This window comes from Xyrauchen texanus, chromosome 17, assembly GCF_025860055.1.
Source record: "Xyrauchen texanus isolate HMW12.3.18 chromosome 17, RBS_HiC_50CHRs, whole genome shotgun sequence".
NCBI lineage: Eukaryota > Metazoa > Chordata > Actinopteri > Cypriniformes > Catostomidae > Xyrauchen > Xyrauchen texanus.
Genome location: NC_068292.1, coordinates 11,017,874 through 11,043,688, shown reverse-complemented (window position 1 = coordinate 11,043,688; position 25,815 = coordinate 11,017,874). Strand labels below are relative to the sequence as shown.

At 37.6% G+C, this 25,815-nt stretch overlaps 1 protein-coding gene across 1 annotated transcript in view; it reads right to left on the bottom strand.

Annotated features, from left to right (window-relative positions):
• The window catches only part of LOC127657985 (zinc finger protein 236-like), a 107,325-nt gene that overhangs the window by 6,980 nt on the left and 74,530 nt on the right, over window positions 1-25,815 (bottom strand). Inside the window, exons 22-30 of the mRNA XM_052147029.1 lie at window positions 20,143-20,562; window positions 19,657-19,802; window positions 19,353-19,581; window positions 17,773-17,958; window positions 16,848-16,979; window positions 14,502-14,659; window positions 6,386-6,565; window positions 2,609-2,738; window positions 2,328-2,522 (exon numbers count right to left, since the gene is read on the bottom strand). Coding sequence (XP_052002989.1) covers window positions 2,328-2,522; window positions 2,609-2,738; window positions 6,386-6,565; window positions 14,502-14,659; window positions 16,848-16,979; window positions 17,773-17,958; window positions 19,353-19,581; window positions 19,657-19,802; window positions 20,143-20,562 — 1,776 coding nt within the window. The remainder of the gene's footprint in view (window positions 1-2,327; window positions 2,523-2,608; window positions 2,739-6,385; window positions 6,566-14,501; window positions 14,660-16,847; window positions 16,980-17,772; window positions 17,959-19,352; window positions 19,582-19,656; window positions 19,803-20,142; window positions 20,563-25,815) is intronic.

The window sequence follows — 25,815 nt, the reverse complement described above, 5'->3', positions numbered from 1 at the left end:
AATCATCACTGTCATGGTTACAATATTACTATAGTAAAACCATTGTTCATTTGTAATGGTTGAACAAATAGGGTGACAACATTAAATCATACCTGCAAACTCCTCAGAGTAAAAAAGGTGACAGTATCGTCGGGGGGGGGAGATGGATGATTGGATACCCGGCTATCCAATCATCCATCTCTATATATATAGCATTTTTATCATTGTTTTAAGCCTTGTATTTTTTAAATGAGTTTTATTAATAAAGGCTTAGAACCAGTTTATTTGTGGTGCACTGACAATAGTTTTATACAATTAGTTTATTAATAAAAATTAATAAAAAGACCTTGAGATATGTTTGGTAATTGTACCTGAATGAATTTAAAATAAATTTGCTATATTTCAGATCAATATATTTGTTTTCCTTAATTTTAATTAACCCTAACTTTATTCTCATCTGAATTATAAATAATTGATTTCCGTATAATATAATACTACCATTAAAAACACATTTGATTTTCTTTTTTAAGCAACGTAGAATGTGTAACTTAAAAATAAACAGATTAGTGCTCTGAGGACAAGAAATGAAAACCAATGCGATATGATGAATGTCCAAAAGATAGAACCTACAGACTGTTTTGAAATGGGGTTGGATAAATGTTTTGCTTTTAAAACTGTGTGTGTGTGTGTGTGTGTTTTTGGTTGGGTGACAGTTGTAGGTTACAGTTTGACAAGAGTTTAGAGTGTGACAAAAGCACAATGTTGTATTTGATTGCGAGTGTACACAAATAAGTAAACACTTTGCAGTTTGAATGATGTCCTGTATTAACAAAATGATGGAGTATGTTTTTGTTTCCAATGTTCGAACGCCACGCGCTCTCTCTCTCACTCACTCACACACACACACACACACACACACACACACACACACACACACACACACACTACAGCATTACAATCTTGACATCGCAGCCTGTTTATTATGCTGCGTTCACACCAAACGTGAATAGAGCTAAATTTATCGCTATCTAGAGTTTTTTTTTTTTTCCTTGTATTCACTGTGCAAATACGGGTGTCACGGGCGAACCGTGACACCCGTACAGTTTCGGTTCAATACGAATAACTTACATGTACCGTTCCACCCATAGACAATACAATCTTATTGTAAATTATATCACATAAAAAGCGGTAGCTAACGTTACTTGAATCAAGCAAACAAATAGCTTTTGTTTTTAGCTCAAAAAGCTTGACTTACCTCGAATTTCACATACGATTCCTACACGTTATGAGTTTCCATCAGACTCGCGTGGTTGACGCTGTGTGCTTCAAGATTCTGACGCAAGTGCTAAGATTCCGATTGGCCAAGAGAAAAAGTGCTAAGATTCCGATTGGCTCAGAGAAATGTCAATTATAAGAATTATCCAATAATGTTTCTAAATTCTAGCCTCCATGGCATGCAGATGAAGGGCGGGCAGCAATGTCAATTATAAGAATTATCCAATAATGTTTCTCAATTCTAGCCTCCATGGCATGCAGATGAAGGGCGGGCAGACGATTCTACACGTTATGAGTTTCCATCAGACTCGCGTGGTTGACGCTGTGTGCTTCAAGATTCTGACGCAAGTGCTAAGATTCCGATTGGCCAAGAGAAAAAGTGCTAAGATTCCGATTGGCTCAGAGAAATGTCAATTATAAGAATTATCCAATAATGTTTCTCAATTCTAGCCTCCATGGCATGCAGATGAAGGGCGGGCAGCATAGCACCCCCCATAAAAAAACTCTCCGGTTCTACGCGATTCACGTAAATGACCCAATTGACCAAGAAAACGGCGATTTTCGCCGAAAAGCGACAAGTTTGCAGGTATGTAAATTGAATGCATTTATATTTAAAGGGACGGTTCACCCAAAAAGGAAAATTCTCTCATCAAATATAAATCTCCACTTTCACTTTTTCCTTCTCTTTTTGGCGATTCAAACTCTTCATGCATATCATCACCTACTGAGCAGGAGGATCATTTTTAGTAAAAAAACACCTATCATATCACTTCTGAACACATGGAAACTACTGGAGTCTTATGAATTATTTTTATGTTGCCCTTATGTGGATTTTGGAGCTTAAAGGTTTTGGTCACCATTCACTTGCATTGTATGGAACTACAGAGCTGAAATATTCTTCTAAAAATCTTCATTTGTGTTCAGCAGATGAAATAAATTCATACACATCTGGGATTAATGATGAGAGAATTTTCATTTTGGGGTGAACTGTCTCTTTAACAAAAATGTTTCACCGGTTTTGGCTTTAGTTTACATGAACAACAACAACAACACAGTGACACAGTCACACATACCGAAGAGTTTGTTGGAGGCTGTGTAACCGTGCGATCTCTTCATGTGTAGTTTCATGTTGCTCTTCTGAGTGAAACTAATAGTGCACACTTCACACCTGTAGGGCTTTTCACCCGTATGCTTGACCCTGTGCACCTGTAGAGCGCTCTTCTGATTAAATGCTTTATCACACAGTGAACATTTGAACGGCCGCTCACCTGAAAACGACACAAACATGAGAATCCGTCATTCACACCCGCTACAGCAAATAAGGCAGGCCAAAGTGTGAGTGTGTGTGTGTTACCTGTATGTGTGCGATTGTGTCTCTCTAACTGACTGGGTTTGGTGAAGGCTTTGTCACAGTTGGAGCATTTAAACCCTTTTGGTTTCTGTGAGTTCACACTGGGTCCTTCTTTATGCACATACTCATGCTCCTGAAACACACAACACACACGAACAAATTACTATTTCTACATGTCCAAAACAAGGGAGCCCTTTAGATGTCAGGGAGGAATTTTTGTTCTGAAATAGTTTTACGTTCCCTCACATTAAGTTTTGCATTTCCTTTGCAATAAGTTAACCAGGGTTTTACTACAGTAACCATATGTTAACCATGATATTCGTAGTGAAAACAGTAAAAATACAAGAAAACTAAGGATGCACCGATACCACTTTTTCTCTTCCGATCCGATATCAGAAATCTCACTGATCCTGATCCGATACCAGTATTGTTGTTTTGCATAATCAGTTTAGAATATATTTACATTATTGTGTTGAACTAATTGGGAGTACTCTTTAATATGTAAAGAAACACAAACCTCTAACTACAGATTATTTCAATATAAATGTATAGATTATTAAGAAACACTTTATTATTAACTAGTTTACTGGATAATATATCAGCTAAATTAACAGTAATTTCAGTCTTCAAGTCCTTAGTACAGAAGAAACCAGTGTTTTATTTTTGCCTTTTTTCCCCAAATTTTTTTTCAACTTGTATCTGGACTTTAAAGGATTCAGATCTCTTTTTTGCTCAATTTAGTTGTAAGATATCAGCTCACTTTTCATTCACACATAATTTTTTGGAACCCATTCAACTTCTTTTATTATTATCAATCGTAAACAAATACTAATGATGACAATAATAATAATAATGATAATGGTTATTATTATTGACTTTTAATTTTAAACACAACAGTAATATATTTAAATCGCGCACTTTTAAAACACCTCACGCTTTTATTTTGACATACTGAACTCTCCAGGAAGTCCTGTATGTTTCTGTTTGTTTGAAGGCAAGTTTACCGTAGTTTAATTCACTTCATATAAAAAATAAAAAAAAAATAAAAACACCTCCAGTGCCATTCTAAATGCATATTATAAGTGAACCAATCTTCTGAGTATCTACACCTGAGATGTTGTTCTTGAATATTGTGCACCACTGTGAAGGCTAAAAATAGCCACGAGTGTATTAACAGCCTGAGCATTAGTTTGTGTAAACGGAGCACCGCCATTCACTGACACACTGGAGCTGCATGTGCATTTTATATATTTACTTATTAAACACAGTCTTTTGTGATTCACAGAGCTATCGCACGTCTTCAAGTGGCTTTAAATAAAATGCATGAGTCATATGAACTAATTTAATGGTGATTTAATGGTTCTTTTATGTCATTTTTTTTAGCTTGACAGTAAAGAACATGACTAACACACACAGTATCGATTTGGATTGGGCTCGTTGGACCAATACCCGATCCGTCTAAAAGCTTCAGTATTGGAGACAATCCCTAAAGAAAACAAAAACTATGTTAATAAAAACCATAATGTTGTGGTTGTTATGGTTTTACTTCAAACACCATAGTTTAAATATGGTTTTACTGAAGTAACATTGTAGACTGTGACCATAGTTTGAGGAAATCATTTTTCAAGAGTTATAATGTAGTAACCAGGACTGTTGTAGGCTAACCATGCTTTTAATATTGTAATATTGTAGTAACTACGAAAGTAAGTTAAGCAACCATGTATTTTTGGTGGAAACCATAGTTTTAATACAGTAGGTATCATTTCATTTATTTATTTATTTAGGCATTTATACAATTCATGAAAGTTTAATGCATACAACTTTTGCACAAAACCTTATTATGCCTACCCTTTTTACCTCTCTAGGTTTATATTCTCTCTTTATATACAGTGGGTACGGAAAGTATTCAGACCCCCTTACATTTTTCACTCTTTGTTATATTGCAGCCATTTGCTAAAATCATTTAAGTTCATTTTTTTTCCTCATTATTGTACACACAGCACCCCATATTGACAGAAAAACACAGAATTGTTGACATTTTTGCACATTTAATAAAAAAGAAAAACTGAAATATCACATGGTCCTAAGTATTCAGACCCTTTGTTCAGTATTTAGTAGAAGCACCCTTTTGATCTAATACAGCTATGAGTCTTTTTGGGAAAGATGCAACAAGTTTTTCACATCTGGATTTGGGTATCCTCTGCCATTCCTCCTTGCAGATCCTCTCCAGTTCTGTCAGGTTGGATGGTAAACGTTGGTGGACAGCCATTTTCAGGTCTCTCCAGAGATGCTCAATTGGGTTTAAGTCAGGGCTCTGGCTGGGCCATTCAAGAACAGTCACGGAGTTGTTGTGAAGCCACCCCTTCGTTATTTTAGCGGTGTGCTTAGGGTCATTGTCTTGTTGGAAGGTGAACCTTCGGCCCAGTCTGAGGTCCAGAGCACTCTGGAGAAGGTTTTCGTCCAAAATATCCCTGTACTTGGCCGCATTCATCTTTCCCTCGATTGCAACCATTCGTCCTGTCCCTGCAGCTGAAAAACACCCCCACAGCATGATGCTGCCACCACCATGCTTCACTGTTGAGACTGTATTGGACAGGTGATGAGCAGTGCCTGGTTTTCTCCACACATACCGCTTAGAATTAAGGCCAAAAAGTTCTATCTTGGTCTCATCAGACCAAAGAATCTTATTTATCACCATCTTGGAGTCCTTCGGGTGTTTTTTAGCAAACTCTATGCAGGCTTTCATGTGTCTTGCACTGAGGAGAGGCTTCCGTCGGGCCACTCTGCCATAAAGCCCGGACTGGTGGATGGCTGCAGTGATGGTTGACTTTCTACAACTTTCTCCCATCTCCCGACTGCATCTCTGGAGCTCAGCCACAGTGATCTTTGGGTTCTTCTTTACCTCTCTCACCAAGGCTCTTCTCCCCCGATAGCTCAGTTTGGCCGGACGGCCAGCTCTAGGAAGGGTTCTGGTCATTCCAAACGTCTTCCATTTAAGGATTATGGAGGCCACTGTGCTCTTATGAACCTTAAGGGCAGCAGAAATTTTTTGTAACCTTGGCCAGATCTGTGCCTTGCCACAATTCTGTCTCTGAGCTCTTCAGGCAGTTCCTTTGACCTCATGATTCTCATTTGCTCTGACATGCACTGTGAGCTGTAAGGTCTTATATAGACAGGTGTGTGGCTTTCCTAATCAAGTCCAATCAGTATAATCAAACACAGCTGGACTCAATTGAAGGTGTAGAACCATCTCAAGGATGATCAGAAGAAATGGACAGCACCTGAGTTAAATATATGAGTGTCACAGCAAAGGGTCTGAATACTTAGGACCATGTGATATTTCAGTTTTTCTTTTTTAATAAATGTGCAAAAATGTCAACAATTCTGTGTTTTTCTGTCAATATGGGGTGCTGTGTGTACAATAATGAGGAAAAAAAATGAACTTAAATGATTTTAGCAAATGGCTGCAATATAACAAAGAGTGAAAAATTTAAGGGGGTTTGAATACTTTCCGTACCCACTGTATTCCTACTTACATTCCTATTCACAACTCATAATAAAAATAAAAATAAAAATAAGAAAATATGCACAAAATGCCTATATAACATTTATAATTTTAACTTTTAAAATAATAATATTAGTTTTAATGTATTTGGCTTAAGTGTATGAAAAACGCAACACACTTTTGGTACTTAAGCAATTTTGGATTTACACCAAAGCTCAAACAGTAATGTTCACACAGATGAGGAGTATGTGTGTGCGAGAGAGAGAGGATGATACCTTGAGGTGTGTAGCTCGTTTGAAAGCTTTATTGCAGATGCGGCAGACATGACAGCGGTCTCTTCCATGGACCTGTTTGCAGTGCCGTCTCAGTGCGTTTACAGTATTCAGTGTCTGACTGCAGTAATAACACTCATGCTTCTGCTCTGTATCCTTCTCCAATGATTGACTGTCTACCATCTGTGTTAACACAGGAAACACACACAGCACCTGTGTCACACTGTGCAACAGAAGGTGTACACACAATAATAAATGGAAATATTTTTGGATCTGGATCTGCAGTTGCTAGTTCAAAAGATGCGCACAAGCCTCCGTTACTAAATCGAAAACTTCACTTTAGGACTAGAAATGACAGCTTGGGCTGTTTCTAACAAATTATTGGAATAACAAGGATGTGTGTGTGAGTTTGATAAGGGGAACAAGTGTGATTAACAGAAAAAGCTATAGCTGTTTAACTCTATTTCTCTGATGTAGTGAAACTCAGATTCCTGAAGATAATGGGGATATTGGTCAAATACATCCTGTTTTCTCTGTAAAAATAGCCATCCATCCCTGAGTATTTCATGGTGGCCGGTTCGTTCTCTCCTCTGCCATGTTGAACGTTTATATCTCCTCCCAATGTGCGGTAGGTAAGCACTTTGAGTATTTGTGATTACTACATCTTCTGTGTCTCTCAGCAGTGATAAGTCTTAGTGCTAAAACTGTTAGTTTAACTGTTTCCCAGCTGTAGTGTACAGTAGTAATAATCCAAACAATCATGGAGTGAGTTTTTTTTTAATCAAATTGTATACTTTTTAAGACCTTTTTCCAAGACCTGAACAAATCAAATTAATACCGTATCCCCATACGAAAACAAACCAATACTATCTCAAAATAAATCATGTATCACAGACTCTTACTTAAACAGGCAGGGACTCATATTCAACATGACCTTAACAATGCTTATCAGTAAAATAGGGTAGGATATATGAAAGTTTAAAATGCTTAAACTTACGTGATGCCATGCGAGGATCGGATGTGTGAACTTTGCTAGTTTTAACACTTTTAATGACATAAACCGGTTAGATGCGATACACTCTGTTCCATAACTGTTCTAGGAGGACAATATGTCAAAGAATTCAAAATCCTTGGGCTCTGGAGACATTAAAATACACTTACGTGCTCAAGCTGACACCCCAGAACAGGCCCAAAACCAGGGAGTCGATTTGGATGGAGAAGAAAGGGAATTGGGAGATGCTGAGCATGTCGGCAATGCTGACAAAGGTCGTTGCTGATTGGAGGATTTTGCTGTGATATGTCGATCGATGAAATTCGACGAAATTCAACTAAATTCTCTGAGGTGTTTACAAGAGTGGGAGATGTCAAGAAATTGACAGATTATCTTGAGTCATCGGAGAGGGAATCATCTGCTAATCTGATAGCAACCAAGGTGAATTTGTAGCATGTCTGGGAGAAGTTGGAGAACCATAACTGGTGGAATAACGTCCGTATTGTTGGAATTCCTGAGGCAGAAGTGGGTCAGGATATGGTGAAATTCCTGGACGTCTCTTTCCGAATCTGCTTGACATAACAGGCCATAAGCAGGAAATCGAGTGAGCTCACAGGGTTCAAGCTCAGCGATCAGCTGAGAGAGACAGGCCCCAATCAATTCTGGCCAAATTTCTGAGATCATCGAGAAAGATCGTGTGTTATGCAAGGCAAGAAGTAAAGGAAGGCTTTCCTGGAAAAACCACAGCATTTTCTTTTTCCCAGACTTTGTGATTTCGACAAGAGAGAAACGTGATCGATTCAAGGAATGCAAGAAACTCTTACATCAACAGAGGGTCGCTTTAGCACTGATATTCAAAATGTCAAAAGTTAATATGAGTGGATTGTCTCTCTCCACATGGGATGTGAATGGGTTGGGGCACCAAATAAAAATGAAGGTTATTTCTCTTCTTAAGTGTAAGAAATATGATATAATGTTTCTTCAAGAAACGCATCCTTCCCAGCAGGAAGCTGAAAGATTTGGGAAGATATGGGGTGGACATGTCTTCTTTAGTGCTGGCTCAAATACTAGCAGTGGAGTCATTACACTGATAAGTAAACATATACAATTCAAATGTCTAAAACAGATTAAAGATAAATTAGGAAGAGACATTATTGTTTTAGCTGAAACTCAGGGGCAAAGTCGTATTTTGGCTAATATTTACGCACCTAATGTTGATGATCAGGGCTTTTTTAGATCTTAAAGGGATGTTGCAAGCTGCTGGCACCCGTCATGATATAATATTGGGAGGAGACTTTAATCTTTTGATGGATTCAGTCCTTGATCATAGTGAAGCAAAAGTGTGCAAGCCCCCTAGAGCAACAAAGACGTTTCAAAGAATGTGTAAAAATGTTGGTCTAACAGATATTTGGAGACTTTTGAACCCATCTGGTAGGGACTATACATTTTTTCCATCAGTCCATAAGATTTACTCTAGAATAGATTATTTTTTTTTATATCCAAGTCCCTCATTTCAGCTGTCGTTGATTGCTCAATTGGAAAAATTTTAGTCTCAGATCACGCCCTGGTGTGTTTAGAGGTGTTGCCACATATGGAGAAATGGAAATCATATAGTTGGCGCTTTAATGTATCCCTTTTGCAAAATCCTGAATTCCAACAAATGTTAAAGGCTGAAATCCATGGAGACCAACTGGTCCTCAGTATACTCTGTGGGCATGGCTTGGGAGGCACTGAAGACAGTTCTTAAGAGGCCGGATCATACTGTATGCCTCATTCACCAAAAAATCCAAAGCACAAGAACTCATGGAATTGGAAGGTAATATTAAAAGTTCAGAGGCAGAGCTGAAGCGGCGAATGTTGAAATACAGCTATAATCACGGGTGCACATAACTGGTACGCAGGTACGCATGCGTGACAAAAATCAGGAATGCGTAATGCGACTTGTGTTACTTCGCGCCTTTGCGTACTTAACCAATCTTCTCATCTAAACTTACACATGACATGTTGCTTGTCAACTAAGTTATACTGTCAGAGATGTCCAAAAAGCAACAGACATAAAGCAGCTTCTTTGGCGTTCGCCACCTACAAAGAAACGGCAACGGGAGCCAGAGCCGAAAAAAATACTTTTTTCGGAAAAGTGGCTCAAATATGTGCAGTGGCTTGAAGCTAACTATGAGTGCACTGAAATGTGGTGCAAGATTTGCCGCTCAAATCCACATCTAGCAGACAAAACAGGTGCGTTTTATAAAGGCTCAAAGAATTTCAACCATCCTTTATTTGACAAACAAGAAAAGAGCAAGGAGCACACGAATGTGGCGCAAGCTATTGTTAATAAACAAGCTAGCCGAGAAGAAATGTCCAGTCGCCCACTTGCCAGATGGCGAGACAAGCTGAATGAAGAACAGCCGCAAGCTCTGTTTAATATTTTTCTCCTCGCATTCCATAAAGCTAAACACGCACGTCCCATGTCTTCCTATTCTGAGGATATTCCTTTACTGAAGCGGCTAGGAGTAAATGTCGGAGGTGCATATCATTCACGTGAAGGGGGCACACGGATCATGCAAAGCATCGCCCGCGCAATCAGCGGGGAGTTACGAGCCAAGTTGCAGTCTGCTGAATTTTGGGGGCTGCTTTTTGATGGATCTGAGGACATCACAAAAACTGAGCAGGAAATCGTTTACATTGTTTCTGTGTCCAGCAACAGAGAGTTTACCTCAGATTTTATTGGACTGATTGAATTGGGTGCTGACCGAACTGCACAGGCCATAACAGACGGTTCTGTGTATGACTTGGTCCAAATAGTAAATACAAGTAACCCAGATGCTTACTCCAACATCAACAAGGTGATTAAGCTGTCTCTTACGCTGCCTTTAAGCAGTGCAGCTTGTGAGAGGGGATTCTCACATCTCAACATAATAAAAAGCAAGTACAGATCTCGTCTGTCACATGCTCGTCTCTCAGCCCTGATGCAGATACACCTATCAAAGCAGACCACAGAAACATTTGACCCAAAGCAAGCTGTTGACCTGTGGATGGAGACAGGCTCAACCAAGGACAGGGAGGTGCATATGCAGCATCTTCATCATCTACCATGCAGGAAGCTGAAGCAGAGGACAATGAAGAGGACAGTGGTGGCGACACTGAGGAGGACAGTGAGGAAGACTGCACTTAATAAGACTACGCTACATATGGCGTGAGTACCAAACACCATCTCCTGGTACTCACCTGAGTAACTCACTGATAAAGTTATGTGTACCCCTGGCTATAATACTATTTTGTTGAGGAAGGTGGAGTTTTGCTATTCAGGGCAAGACAGTCATACTTTGAGTCAGGAGACAAGGCAGGAAAACTTCTGGCTAGATATATAAAACAGAGAGTCTTTTTCTACCATTCCCTCTGTGAAATCTGCTGGTGGTGAAATTTGTACCTCAGCCATTGAAATTAATAATGCTTTTAAAGAATTCTAACTTGATTTCTATAGTTCCATGTCTTCGTCTACTGATAAGGATATTAGAAACTTTGTGAAAACATTAGAACCTACACCGACCATTGAGCAAAACAATTATCTTGATTCTGAGATAACCTTGGAGGAGTTTGGCGAGATAATTAAGGCCCTGGCTTACAGTCAAGGCTCCGGGGGCCAGATGGCTTTGCTGCTGAGTTTTTTAGATCCTATGCTTCAGAATTTACTCCACTTTTGCTAGACGTTTATATGGAATCATTAAAGAATGGAAAGCTTCCGCTAACCATGCCGGAAGCTCGGATCAGTCTGATTCTTAAAAAGACAAAGATCCAAGCGTGTTTAAGTGTTACAGTCCAATTTCCCTGATCCAGCTAGACGTTAAAATATTGTCAAAAATCTTGGCTAATTGATTAATTAAAGCTATGACATCAATATCATGTGGTCAGTGGTGAATAATCAGACTCCGGTCGCTGCCATCTCACTTGAAGCCGAAAAGGCATTTGATATGGCAGAATGGGATTATCTTTTTAAGATTTTGGAAATGTACAGGTTCGGGAATACTTTTTTTGGTTGGATTAAGTTACTTTATAAACACGCGGTAGTGGTACAAATAAAAGGATTAATTTCAGATCATTTTACTCTGGTTGCCCTCTTTCCCCATTATTGTTCTGTCTTGCCCTGGTACCATTAGCTGCCACGATAAGAAAGGAGGATAATTTTCCAGAGGTGGTGGCGGGAGGTGTGGCGCATAAACTTTTGCTTTATACAGATGATATTTTATTAATCATCTCTGACAACACTAGATCTATGCCTTGCCTCCACCAGTTCTCAGGATACAGAGTTAACTGGTCTAAATCCAAAGCTCTGGCTCTGACAGCATAATGCTAGGTAACAGCTTTTCAGCCAGGTGCCTTCCAGTGGCCCAAACAGGGCATTAAGTATTTGGGTACTTTATTCCCACCAAATTTGTGTGATTCATTTTGACCCTATAATAAAAAGTTTTTCAAGCGATGTTGGCAGGTGGGCTTCATTACATTCATCTATGATTGGGAAGGTTAATGTTATTAAAATGAATTGTATTCCAAAATTCTACTACCTGCTATAATCTCTCCCCATAGATGTCCCGCTCTCTTATATCAAGCCATTTGAAAGCATAGCGAAGTCCTTCATTTGGAATGGTAAATGCCCCAGATTACATTTCAGTAAATTGCATAGGCTGATCGACAAAGGTGGACTAGGCCTACCCAAGATTTTGTTTTATTATTATCCGTTTGGTCTCAGACATTTGGCTCATTAGTCACTTCCTTGAGAGAGCCCCTCCCTGGTTCTGCATTGAACAGGAAGTTCTTGCCCCTATTTCACCTTTCAAACAACCTAAATGGAGAAGTTAAGTTGCACCCCGTTATCACGCATTTGCGCGCGGTATTGGCAAAAGTGTCCAGAGTGTTTAATTCGGACAGTTATTTAAATGTTGCTTTGAGCATATGGCTGAACCCAAGTTATGTATTAATAAGTCCCCATTCTGGTGGACAGAGTGGATTGTGAGGGAGGTTAATACGCTTGGTGACCTATATGAGAGTGGAGTGTTGAGATCTTTTGAAAATATGGTTCAACATTTTGGGATCCACAGGTCTCAGTTCTATATCGATTTACAGCTGCACCACCTGCTCTGTACTTTTTTTTTGGAGTAGCATACACCCCCCCTAAAGCGGCAGATACTCTGGGAGTGGTGATTACTGCTTATGGAAAAGGTCATGAGGCATCAGTGTATTACTCCCTGCTAATTCAGAGTCTGGGGGACAGAGCTTCAATTTATCTCAAGAGATTATGGCAGAAAGATTTGAACTTTGTATTGGAGGAGGGAGAATGTGCTAGGATTCTACATCTAGAGATGCAAGGGTGTGCCTTATGCAAGTTAAGGTTCTACATGGATTCTATTGGACCCCCTCTAGATTGTATAGGCTTGGACTTAAAGACACAACCACCTGCTGGCGATGCCAATCAGAAGATGGGGACACAACCCATGTTTTTTGGTGGTGTGTCAAGATCCAAGAATTTTGGTTAAGGGTTCAGAGATTTACATGTGACGTTTTGGGCACTCAAATTTAATTTTGCCTCAGACTCTGCATCTTAGGTGATGGGGCAGTCATTAATATAGGGGATAAGAACAAAAAAAAATGTGGGTTCTAGCCAGTGTCATGATCTGTAGACAGATCATCCTTATAGGATAGAAGTCGGCTGGAGCGCCTCATTTTAGGAGTAGTACAAGGAGATGGGCAGAGTAGTGGCATTTGAGGAGATGGCATGCAGAATGCTAGGCAACTGGATTTGTACAGCAGGAAATGGGGCTGCTATTTAGCCTTTTCGGAAGGGGCAGCGGAGAGAGACCTTTCCAAAGGGGCTTTGGATGTGTGTTGCAAACTTTTAGTTTTTTGCTTTTGAAAGTATGCTTTGTATGTTCTTTTTTATGTTTCTAAGTATTTTCTGCTGTTTTATTGTCTATTTATGTGTCTTTGTCAGTTGGATTTCGACCACTGAGGTGCTTGTTTTTCACAAGCCCTCAAGACTTTTTATGACCTTACATTTTGGAAAACTGAATTTAAGACATTTTAAGATTTTAAGGATCTGTGGGAACCCTGGACAATGACTTCAAAGAAACTTTATTGACTCATTCCCTTTTTGATACAGGGAAAAATGAAAAGACACACATCAGGTGCTCTTACAGTTTAGTTTAGAAGACAACGAACACAAGAGGAGTGATACAAACAGTGAAGCATCCGAGTGCTCATAGTGTGAGACATCAGTCTCTCATCTAATCAGATTTGAGGACTAACTGTTGTATAACATGTAATAATTAAAATGATTATAAATTAGGGCTGTCAATCTATTAAAAAATGTTAATCGAATGAATTACATGGTGTCCCGATTAATTAATCACGATTAATCTCATTTAATCGCATATACAAATATTTGCTGAGAAAGCCCCTCATATAACAATAATTCAATATATAATTATACATAGTTATCTTTAAATATAATAAATAAATATATATATATATATATATATATATATATATATATATATATATATATATATATATATATATATATATATATATATTACATTCTTGTGGCAGAAGAGTTAATCATTGATAAGACAATACAAAAAGCGGCTTTAGAACACAATGTATTGTTTACTATCATATTACTGATCATAAGTCAATCATTGGCACACAGTTCACAGCAATCCATTTCATTATGAGGGCTTGTTTAACAGCCTGTCTATTTACACCGTCGTCAGATATGCTTGTGTAGCGTCTCGGGTGCGTTGCGTCATAAACATAAAATGTTTAGGTCACTGTTTCAAGTTAAATATAGTTTTCATACAGGTCAGGGGCATGATGAATTGTGTTCCCTGTTTAAAAGAGTAATTTTTCATATAATCACACTTAATAAAAGCATTAAATTGACAGACCTAGAATGAATGTTAATTATTATCTTTAATTTACCTTGAAAAACATGTACAGTAAGTGCTCAATGTGAATGAGGGCATATAGTTTAATTCAAAGCAAGCTCAAGATTTAATTTCTTTGTTTTCTTGTTGAATAACATCATAACTGTGCTTGTGGACCTGTCAAAAGCATCAGAGGCACGTGTGTGCTCACCTGTGTGTTCAGGCTGAGCGAGACAGTGTCAAGTATCTGTGTGTCTGTTAGAGTCAGAGTCACACTGCCGTCACTGGCCACGCCCCCTGATGACATCACCAGACTCTGAGATGACATGGCCGTCTGAGAGAGAGAAGTGCTGGGTGCCAGCGCACTGACTGATGGGAAGACAAGACATGGACAGATTTGACCCAAAATATCTTCACTGACTGAGGCCCCATTGTTTCAAAGCAGCTTTACAGAAAATCAAGCCTAAATGTCTTCAAGGCCCGAGTGAGCAACACAAAGGTGACTTTGGTAAGGAAAAAAACTTTTTAGCTATTTAGTTAGTGGAGAGAAAAACCTTGCGAGGAACCAGACTCAGCTGGGGCTTTACAATAAAGGTATATGAACTCAAATGTTTCTTGCTATGCGAGCTTGATTCTGTGCATTCTGAATGGAGGCATCATTTGTGATGCAACACAAGTTGCATTGCACTCTCAGTGTTGCTGTAAGGACTGCTGAAGTGGACATTAGCATGAACAATCAGTTTACTCTTTCAGCTCAACAACTGGAGCACAAATGTTTAAAGAGAATCCTGCTGAGCAAGTGATTAAAGTTAGCAATAAATGTAAATGGACCGTTGATTATTGACAAATAATGCACACTCCGAGAGAGTAATGAAGTAGCCATGATTCGAAGCACAGTTACACCTGGTGTGTATTATTTTTCCAATACTTCCAATAGTATGGAGTCCATTATTCCGCTTTTACCACCTAATTTACAAATTTAAAAACATGACCTGCACTGCACATAAATAACTAATATTGGCATTATATTCATGTTGTTTAGTCAGAGGCCACCACAGTGAGTCTGGTTTCTCCCAAGATTATTTTTCTCCATTAACCAACATCTTATGGAGTTTTGTGTTCCTTGCACATTCGACTTCAGCTTGCTCACAGGGGTTATTAATACAATTATTATTTAATTATTTAATTTATATACACAATGTAAAATCATATTTAATCAAACGACACAATGATGACTCTAAGGTTGTGTTGCACCATCAAGGATTAATTTTACATTTGGATTAAATCAAGGTTTATCTGATAATTTTGATGCACCAAACTTTAAACATTGTTTAAAAATAATCAGGGTTACATTTTATCCATTGATTTGATCCTGATTAAAATGATACAGTAAATCTGAATACATTTTAATACTGTTGCTCCAATAATTTCAACTCTTATTTAAATCTCAGTTAGGGATTAACTTTAAACTTGCAGTTGAGGTGGTTTAAATGACTGTGGCATGGGAGCATGGTCATGTGTCTGTCTGCGGGAGATGGAGAGCAGTAAGGCTCGTCACTGGAGTTGTAATTACTCTAACACCTGTCTCTCATTATAATGATTGTGGAGGGTGACCTGATAAGGCACACCAGAGCATCACAAGGGGATAGAGAGCGACATGACATGCTTTCAATGAGTGTGAAGAGTTTATATAATTGAGAACCTGTTTGTGTGTATGTTTTCCACAAGAGCCCTTTTTGTTTAAATTGCTTTTGACACTGAAAGAGTAATAAAAATACTCACATTGATTGTCCACAAACTCAGAAGCTATCACACTGTAAACGAACAGTGGATGTGCCGTCAGCCCTCTGAGAGACGTTTATCATATTATTTATGTTAATTAAGGTCAGAAATGTTGGCCGTTGGCGGCTCGTCTCGGTACACCATCATTTACATGCAGAGACACTGGACAGAGACGGGTCTCTCGAGGAGAAGTGAGAGTAAAGTATCATTTTGGCATTAAAGAGCACGGTTACAAGCGACAGGCGATCGTTATTGCTCCCCTCCTCTCTTATACTCGTTTCAGTCGGCAGCATGGGCTGTTCATTTCTGGCCACAATAGTGGCGCTAATGAGGGGAGGCAGTCGATCAAAGACCCATGTGGTCCTTTTTTTTAAATTATGATGCCATATTTTAAAGCTTGTGATATTGTACATACTGTTGAGACATTTTCTCAATCTACAGCTAAGTTCACAATCCATCATGGTGGACAAAATGAATTGTAGGTGACCGTTTAAATCACAGGTTAAAAGTTTAGTCTCTGATTTGTTAAACCTTAGTTAAAATTAAGTGGTGCAACACAAATTTTTAACATAATTAAAATAAAACTTGGATCAACACACACTGGAATAGCCCTAAACTCTGCTTAATTTAATGCTTATTGGTGCAACACACCCTAAGACTTTATAGACATTACAGTTTTATCTTCTGTTAATGCATGATTTTCAGTAAAGCTGTTATGAAACGATGTGTGTTGTGAAAGGCGCTATACAAATAAAAATGACTTGACTTGACTCACCGCTGATGTTTGAAGGAGCAGAGCTGAGAGGAAGCAATCGCTGGTTGTTCAGAGTCAGACTGTTGCTGACTGTAGTGAGTCTGAGGTCAGAGGTCATGTCGGCAGTGGAGTGGTGCGGGAGCAGATCCTCACCTGCACACACAAAACACATGAGGGTAGGCTTTGGGTTGGTATGGTTTCTCACTGCAAAATAATGATTAAAAACACTCCTGAAAATAGAACAAAGCCAACTTCAACCTGCAAGATGTGGTGATTTTTCTTTGGCAGGTAGAGGTCAGATCTAAACACACAGTGATGAGTTTTCCTCAGCTTGGAACATGGAAATGTCACTTAGGCAATAAACCTGTTCTTTAAAATAGGATTTCATGAAGCTCCTCATTAGAGCAGCAAATGTCTCGTACACATGATCTGCTGCTTACATTGGGCATATTTTAAAGATACCTTTACTGCTACCAAAATAAAATAAAAATCTCACTGCTGATTTCAGGCAAAGTTTTTTGATATTTAAAAACTAATGCTCTCCTTCTAATATGTAGTAAATAAATTAGATGTGCATGCACTGAAGGAAACATCAGTACATGCAGCAGTAGAATAGTATTCAATATTCAGGCAAGTTTAGCTTTTAGGGTTTGCCATTGTCATGACATCCACATGTGTCTTTCTGTCCATTGTGTGCAAGAATGAACACAGTGTTTGCAGTGTAAAGGCAGATTTATGGTGAAATAAATGCATGTGAAGAAGAGTGTGCTGCCATACAAACACAAAAAGTGTTGAATTATAGTGAAATAAATGCATGTGAAGAAGAGCGTGCTGCCATACAAACACAAAAAGTGTTGAACTCTAGCAACGTTTCATCCACTTTTGCTTCCATTACAGTGAGGGACAATAAAAGCACAAGTGTTTTATCAACAGAAACTGTATGTACCTGCTATAGTGAGTGTGATCTCTGGTGCACTGGTGGCGGGTGTGTGTGCGGCAACACTGCTCTGTGACAGAGCTTGAGTCAGACTGGAGTTATTGATAGTCAGAGTGATTTCTGGAGCGTTGCTGCTACTGCTCACCAGACCTGCAGTGCTCGACACCTGCGGCAGCACCTGAGAACCTGAGAGGACTAACATAACCGTGCACACACAAACAAACAAACACACACACACACGTTTCCATGTTTTATGGGGACTTTCCATAGACATAATGGTTTTTATACTGTACAAACTTTATATTCTATCCCCTAAACCTAACCCTACCCCTAAACCTAACCCTCACAGAAAACTTTCTGCATTTTTACATTTTCAAAAAACATAATTTAGTATGATTTATAAGCTGTTTTCCTCATGGGGACAAAATGTCCCCACAAGGTCAAAAATTTCGGGTTTTACTATCCTTATGGGGACATTTGGTCCCCACAAAGTGATAAATACACGCTCACACACACACACACACACACACACACACACACACACACACACACACACACACACACACACACACACACACACACACACACACACACACACACACACACACGAGTTCCCTGCTTAAATGACACAGCATGTATATGTCTTATTGACATATTGCTCCTGATTTAAGTCAAAACGGTCCACATATAATAAAAATCAGACAAATGATGTTACTGCATTTATACAAAGTCAATAGTGTTCAGTGAGAGAAATGCCACAGAGATTTCAAAGTAGGGATGTTCCAATCAATCTTTCGTCCGATAGACAAATATTTTGATACTATAGTGATTTAATAAACATGATGCATAACATAAATACAATGTAAATAATGAAATAATGCAGAATAATGATGAAATGAAATAACCATATCTATCACACTTAAGTTTAATCACACCTATCTTTTATCAGTTTGACTCAGTTTGACACTAAACCTCTTTATTTATAGGGCTATCTATCCTAATACAGAGAATATTTTGAGTACTTACTTTTAAGGCCTATTAAAAACTTTCATTTCACAAATGAATGTTTTTGTGTTTGTTATTTTGATAATCAATTAAGCAACCTACAGTATTTAGACAAGTATTAAGTTATCACTTAATACTTTTAAGTTACTTTCTAAAAAAACTTCACAGAAAGGTTTTTGTTTTTCCGCTTGACAAAATGTAAATAATATCTATTTATTTTCCCCTTGGTCATTGTTGTACATGAATCATACACTTTTCTCTCTTACATTGACTCAGATCATACAACACTGATTCTCATTATTCTCAATGATGCTTCTCATTACTATATTACAGTATAACATAATTTCAGTACAATCTTTAGAATTAAAATGTATATATTTAAAAATGAATGGCAGCACAATAAATACAACAAAGATTATTCAAGGTAATATATGTATAATTATTTTTTGCAGGGAGCGTATTCTCTAACTGTAATGAAAATATCACAATGAAAAAATCTCAACGGCCCTGAAAATAAATAACATTGTCTTTATGCAAAATAAGATGTTTCAATTAAAATCTGAAGGAAAAGGAAAGAGGGAAACCTGTGTTGTTGTCATGCTGATTTGTAATGTTGCTGATGTTGGCTGCTGCTGGTGTCGGCTGCAGAGACAGGCCGCTTAGCGGGTGGATGACGACATTAGCAGGAACAGCAGCGTCTGCTGAAGTCAGGAGGTGAGCGCTTGTGTGCTGGGTCAAACCCGGGTCACCCGTCAGAGAGTGAGACAGTAAACTGCTCTGCTGCAGCGTATGCTGGAGAATACTGGGGTCAATCTGAACACACACACACACATTACTGCAGCAGCTCACCTCACGCACACCACACGCATGCTTCAGACTGAGTGTTACCTGCAGCGTGATGTTGTTGATGTTGCTGGGGTCGATCCCAGAGATCTGCACGTTTGGACACACCAGGTTAGCAGACGTGAGCTGCAGGTGAATGCCTTCCAGTGTAGCGAGACCCTCGGTCAGAGACACGGTCAGATCTCCCCCCGCTGGGTCAAACACACAACAACATCACTCAAACAATCAGAATCAATATATCAGCACCTCATCTTGAAGTCAACATAAACATTTTTGTACTTGTGACGTGCTGTTTCATACCAGAGCCGAATGTGAGTTTGCATTGAAACAGAAACACATGTGACATGCTGAGAACATTGTCTGACCTAACTCAGAAACAGTGTGTATGAGCATTGTAATCTCAGCTTCCTACAAACATTCCTTTGCTCAATGATCCAGCTCTAAATGGTCTGAAAGATCTAGTGTGAATGAGAGCCCCAATGATTATAGCGCACACAGAGAACAGCTGGACTTCATAAAACAAAGCTTTACCCGACACAGTCGCAGGCAGTATGGCTTGTCCCACCAGCCCCTGCTGCAGCAGACTGGACTCATACGGGCCCGTCAGCACTGGGTTTGCTGGGATGTAGATGTTTGGATCAGCGCTGGTGGTCTGTAATAATCCCACTGCTGGCTGGCCGTCTGAAGTTAAGGATGTGTGCCGAGACTGAGGAACACTCTGGATGTCCTGAGCTACCTGCGGATCTGTGCTCAAGCTGCGCTTGCTCTTGCGGTCGGACGGTCTGATGTGACCCTGGATGTGTGTCTTGCGGTGTCCTGATGTGCGAAAGCGCTGGTCACAGAAAGGACACTTGAAGGGTTTTGAGCCTGTGTGTAAACGCATGTGGACCTTCAGACTGCCCTTAGTGGAGAACGAAGTGTTGCACATGTGACAGCTGAATAGCTTCTGCCCTGTAGTGACACACACACACACACACACACACACACACACACACACACACACACACACCTTTAAAACAGCACTTTTGTTCAACATAAGGGGGGGGGTCTCCCTTCATGGCTGCTGCTGTGTTGAGGTCAAATGACCAGCCCAATGCTATTAACTTTATCTTAGTATCTTTTAGCTATGGAATAAATGAATCATGGGTTATACATCTGTAAGAAATAATATATATAAATTTATACAATTGCATTCATAACTGGAACTTTTTGTTTTTGTATGATGCTGCACACTAGAATTTCCTGCACTGCTATTCAGGAGTTGTTTCTTTGTTCTTATTTTATTACACACCATATACTTTTCTTGAATAATTGCTTGAGAAGTTGAATAATTGCTTGAGAAGTTGAATAATTGCTTGAGAACATGAATAATTGCTTGAGAAGTTGAATAATTGCTTGAGAACATGAATAATTGTTTGAGAAGTTGAATAATTGCTTGAGAAGTTGAATAATTGCTTGAGAACATGAATAATTGCTTGAGAAGTTGAAAAATTGCTTGAGAAGTTGAAAAATTGCTTGAGAAGTTGAATAATTGCTTCAGAACATGAATAATTACTTGAGAAGTTGAATAATTGCTTGAGAACATGAATAATTGCTTGAAGTTGAATAATTACTTGAGAAGTTGAGTAATTGCTTGAGAAGTTGAATAATTGCTTGATAAGTTGAACGAATGCTTGAGAACATGAATAATTGCTTGAGAACATGAATAATTGCTTGAGAAGTTGAACAATTGCTTGAGAAGTTGAGTAATTGCTTGAGAACAAGAATAATTGCTTGAGAACAAGAATAATTGCTTGAGAACATGAATAATTGCTTGAGAACATGAATAATTGCTTGAGAAGTTGAACAATTGCTTGAGAAGTTGAGTAATTGCTTGAGAACAAGAATAATTGCTTGAGAAGTTGAATAATTGCTTGAGAACATGAATAATTGCTTGAGAACATGAATAATTGCTTGAGAAGTTGAATAATTGCTTGAGAACATGAAATTGCTTGAGAACAAGAATAATTGCTTGAGAAGTTGAGTAATTGCTTGAGAAGTTGAACGACTGGTTGAGAAGTTGAACGATTGCTTGATAACTTGAACGATTGCTTGATAACTTGAACGATTGCTTGAGAAGTTTAACGATTGCTTGAGAAGTGTAACGATTGCTTAAGAACATGAATAATTGCTTGAGAAGTTGAATAATTGTTTGAGAAGTTGAATAATTGCTTGAGAACATGAATAATTACTTGATAAGTTGAACGATTGCTTGAGAAGTTGAGTAATTGCTTGAGAAGTTGAGTAATTGCTTGAGAAGTTGAATAATTACTTGAGAAGTTGAATAATTGCTTGAGAAGTTGAGTAATTGCTTGAGAACAAGAATAATTGCTTGAGAAGTTGAATAATTGCTTGAGAACATGAATAATTGCTTGAGAAGTTGAACAATTGCTTGAGAAGTTGAGTAATTGCTTGAGAACAAGAATAATTGCTTGAGAAGTTTAATAATTGCTTGAGAAGTTTAATAATTACTTGAGAAGTTGAACAATTGCTTGAGAAGTTGAACGATTGCTTGAGAAGTTGAACGATTGCTTGAGAAGTTGAACGATTGCTTGATTACTTGAACGATTGCTTGATAACTTGAACGATTGCTTGAGAAGTTTAACGATTGCTTAAGAACATGAATAATTGCTTGAGAAGTTGAATAATTGTTTGAGAAGTTGAATAATTGCTTGAGAACATGAATAATTACTTGAGAAGTTGAATAATTGCTTGATAAGTTGAATAATTGCTTGATAAGTTGAACGATTGCTTGAGAACATGAATAATTGCTTGAGAAGTTGAGTAATTGCTTGAGAAGTTGAATAATTGCTTGAGAAGTTTAACGATTGCTTGAGAAGTTTCACGATTGCTTGAGAACATGAATAATTGCTTGAGAACATGAATAATTGCTTGAGAAGTTGAATAGTTGTTTGAGAAGTTGAATAATTGCTTGAGAACATGAATAATTACTTGAGAAGTTGAATAATTGCTTGAGAAGTTGAGTAATTGCTTGAGAAGTTGAGTAATTGCTTGAGAAGTTGAATAATTGCTTGATAAGTTGAATAATTGCTTGATAAGTTGAACGATTGCTTGAGAAGTTGAACGATTGCTTGAGAAGTTGAACGATTGCTTGAGAAGTTGAACGATTGCTTAAGAACATGAATAATTGCTTGAGAAGTTGAATAATTGTTTGAGAAGTTGAATAATTGCTTGAGAACATGAATAATTACTTGAGAAGTTGAATAATTGCTTGATAAGTTGAATAATTGCTTGATAAGTTGAACGATTGCTTGAGAACATGAATAATTGCTTGAGAAGTTGAGTAATTGCTTGAGAAGTTGAATAATTGCTTGAGAAGTTGAATAATTACTTGAGAAGTTGAGTAATTGCTTGAGAAGTTGAGTAATTGCTTGAGAAGTTGAATAATTGCTTGAGAAGTTGAATAATTGCTTGAGAAGTTGAGTAATTGCTTGAGAAGTTGAATAATTGCTTGAGAAGTTGAATAATTGCTTGAGAAGTTTAACGATTGCTTGAGAAGTTGAAAAATTGCTTGAGAACATGAATAATTGCTTGAGAACATGAATAATTGCTTGAGAAGTTGAATAATTGCTTGAAAACAAGAATAATTGCTTGATAAGTTGAACAATTGCTTGATAACTTGAACGATTGCTTGAGAAGTTGAACGAATGCTTGAGAACATGAATAATTGCTTGAGAACATGAATAATTGCTTGAGAAGTTGAACAATTGCGTGAGAAGTTGAGTAATTGCTTGAGAACAAGAATAATTGCTTGAGAACAAGAATAATTGCTTGAGAACATGAATAATTTCTTGAGAAGTTGAGTAATTGCTTGAGAACAAGAATAATTGCTTGAGAAGTTGAATAATTACTTGAGAAGTTGAGTAATTGCTTGAGAAGTTGAATAATTGCTTGAGAACATGAATAATTGCTTGAGAACATGAATAATTGCTTGAGAAGTTGAATAATTGCTTGAGAACATGAAATTGCTTGAGAACAAGAATAATTGCTTGAGAAGTTGAGTAATTGCTTGAGAAGTTGAACGACTGGTTGAGAAGTTGAACGATTGCTTGATAACTTGAATGATTGCTTGATAACTTGAACGATTGCTTGATAACTTGAACGATTGCTTGATAACTTGAACGATTGCTTGAGAAGTTTAACGATTGCTTGAGAAGTTTAACGTTTGCTTGAGAAGTGTAACGATTGCTTAAGAACATGAATAATTGCTTGAGAAGTTGAATAATTGTTTGAGAAGTTGAATAATTGCTTGAGAACATGAATAATTACTTGAGAAGTTGAACAATTGCTTGATAAGTTGAACGATTGCTTGAGAAGTTGAGTAATTGCTTGAGAAGTTGAATAATTACTTGAGAAGTTGAATAATTGCTTGAGAAGTTGAGTAATTGCTTGAGAACAAGAATAATTGCTTGAGAACATGAATAATTCCTTGAGAACATGAATAATTGCTTGAGAAGTTGAACAATTGCTTGAGAAGTTGAGTAATTGCTTGAGAACAAGAATAATTGCTTGAGAAGTTTAATAATTGCTTGAGAAGTTTAATAATTGCTTGAGAAGTTGAACAATTGCTTGAGAAGTTGAACGATTGCTTGAGAAGTTGAACGATTGCTTGATTACTTGAACGATTGCTTGAGAAGTTGAATAATTGTTTGAGAAGTTGAATAATTGCTTGAGAACATGAATAATTACTTGAGAAGTTGAATAATTGCTTGATAAGTTGAATAATTGCTTGATAAGTTGAACGATTGCTTGAGAAGTTGAGTAATTGCTTGAGAAGTTGAGTAATTGCTTGAGAAGATGAATAATTGCTTGAGAAGTTGAATAATTGCTTGAGAAGTTGAGTAATTGCTTGAGAAGTTGAGTAATTGCTTGAGAAGTTGAATAATTGCTTGAGAAGTTTAACGATTGCTTGAGAAGTTTCACGATTGCTTGAGAACATGAATAATTGCTTGAGAACATGAATAATTGCTTGAGAAGTTGAATAATTGTTTGAGAAGTTGAATAATTGCTTGAGAACATGAATAATTACTTGAGAAGTTGAATAATTGCTTGAGAAGTTGAGTAATTGCTTGAGAAGTTGAATAATTGCTTGATAAGTTGAATAATTGCTTGATAAGTTGAACGATTGCTTGAGAAGTTGAACGATTGCTTGAGAAGTTGAACGATTGCTTGAGAAGTTGAACGATTGCTTGAGAAGTTGAACGATTGCTTGAGAAGTTTAACGATTGCTTAAGAACATGAATAATTGCTTGAGAAATTGAATAATTGTTTGAGAAGTTTAATAATTGCTTGAGAACATGAATAATTACTTGAGAAGTTGAATAATTGCTTGATAAGTTGAATGATTGCTTGAGAACATGAATGATTGCTTGAGAAGTTGAGTAATTGCTTGAGAAGTTGAATAATTGCTTGAGAAGTTGAATAATTACTTGAGAACAAGAATAATTGCTTGAGAAGTTGAATAATTACTTGAGAAGTTGAATAATTGCTTGAGAAGTTGAGTAATTGCTTGAGAACAAGAATAATTGCTTGAGAAGTTGAATAATTGCTTGAGAACATGAATAATTGCTTGAGAAGTTGAACAATTGCTTGAGAAGTTGAACAATTGCTTGAGAAGTTGAGTAATTGCTTGAGAACAAGAATAATTGCTTGAGAAGTTTAATAATTGCTTGAGAAGTTTAACAATTACTTGAGAAGTTGAACAATTGCTTGAGAAGCTGAACGATTGCTTGAGAAGTTGAACGATTGCTTGATTACTTGAACGATTGCTTGATAACTTGAACGATTGCTTGATAACTTGAACGATTGCTTAAGAACATGAATAATTGCTTGAGAAGTTGAATAATTGTTTGAGAAGTTGAGTAATTGCTTGAGAAGTTGAATAATTGCTTGAGAAGTTGAATAATTGCTTGAGAAGTTGAGTAACTGCTTGAGAAGTTGAGTAATTGCTTGAGAAGTTGAATAATTGCTTGAGAAGTTTAACGATTGCTTGAGAAGTTTCACGATTGCTTGAGAACAAGAATTGCTTGAGAACATGAATAATTGCTTGAGAAGTTGAATAATTGTTTGAGAAGTTGAATAATTGCTTGAGAACATGAATAATTACTTGAGAAGTTGAATAATTGCTTGAGAAGTTGAGTAATT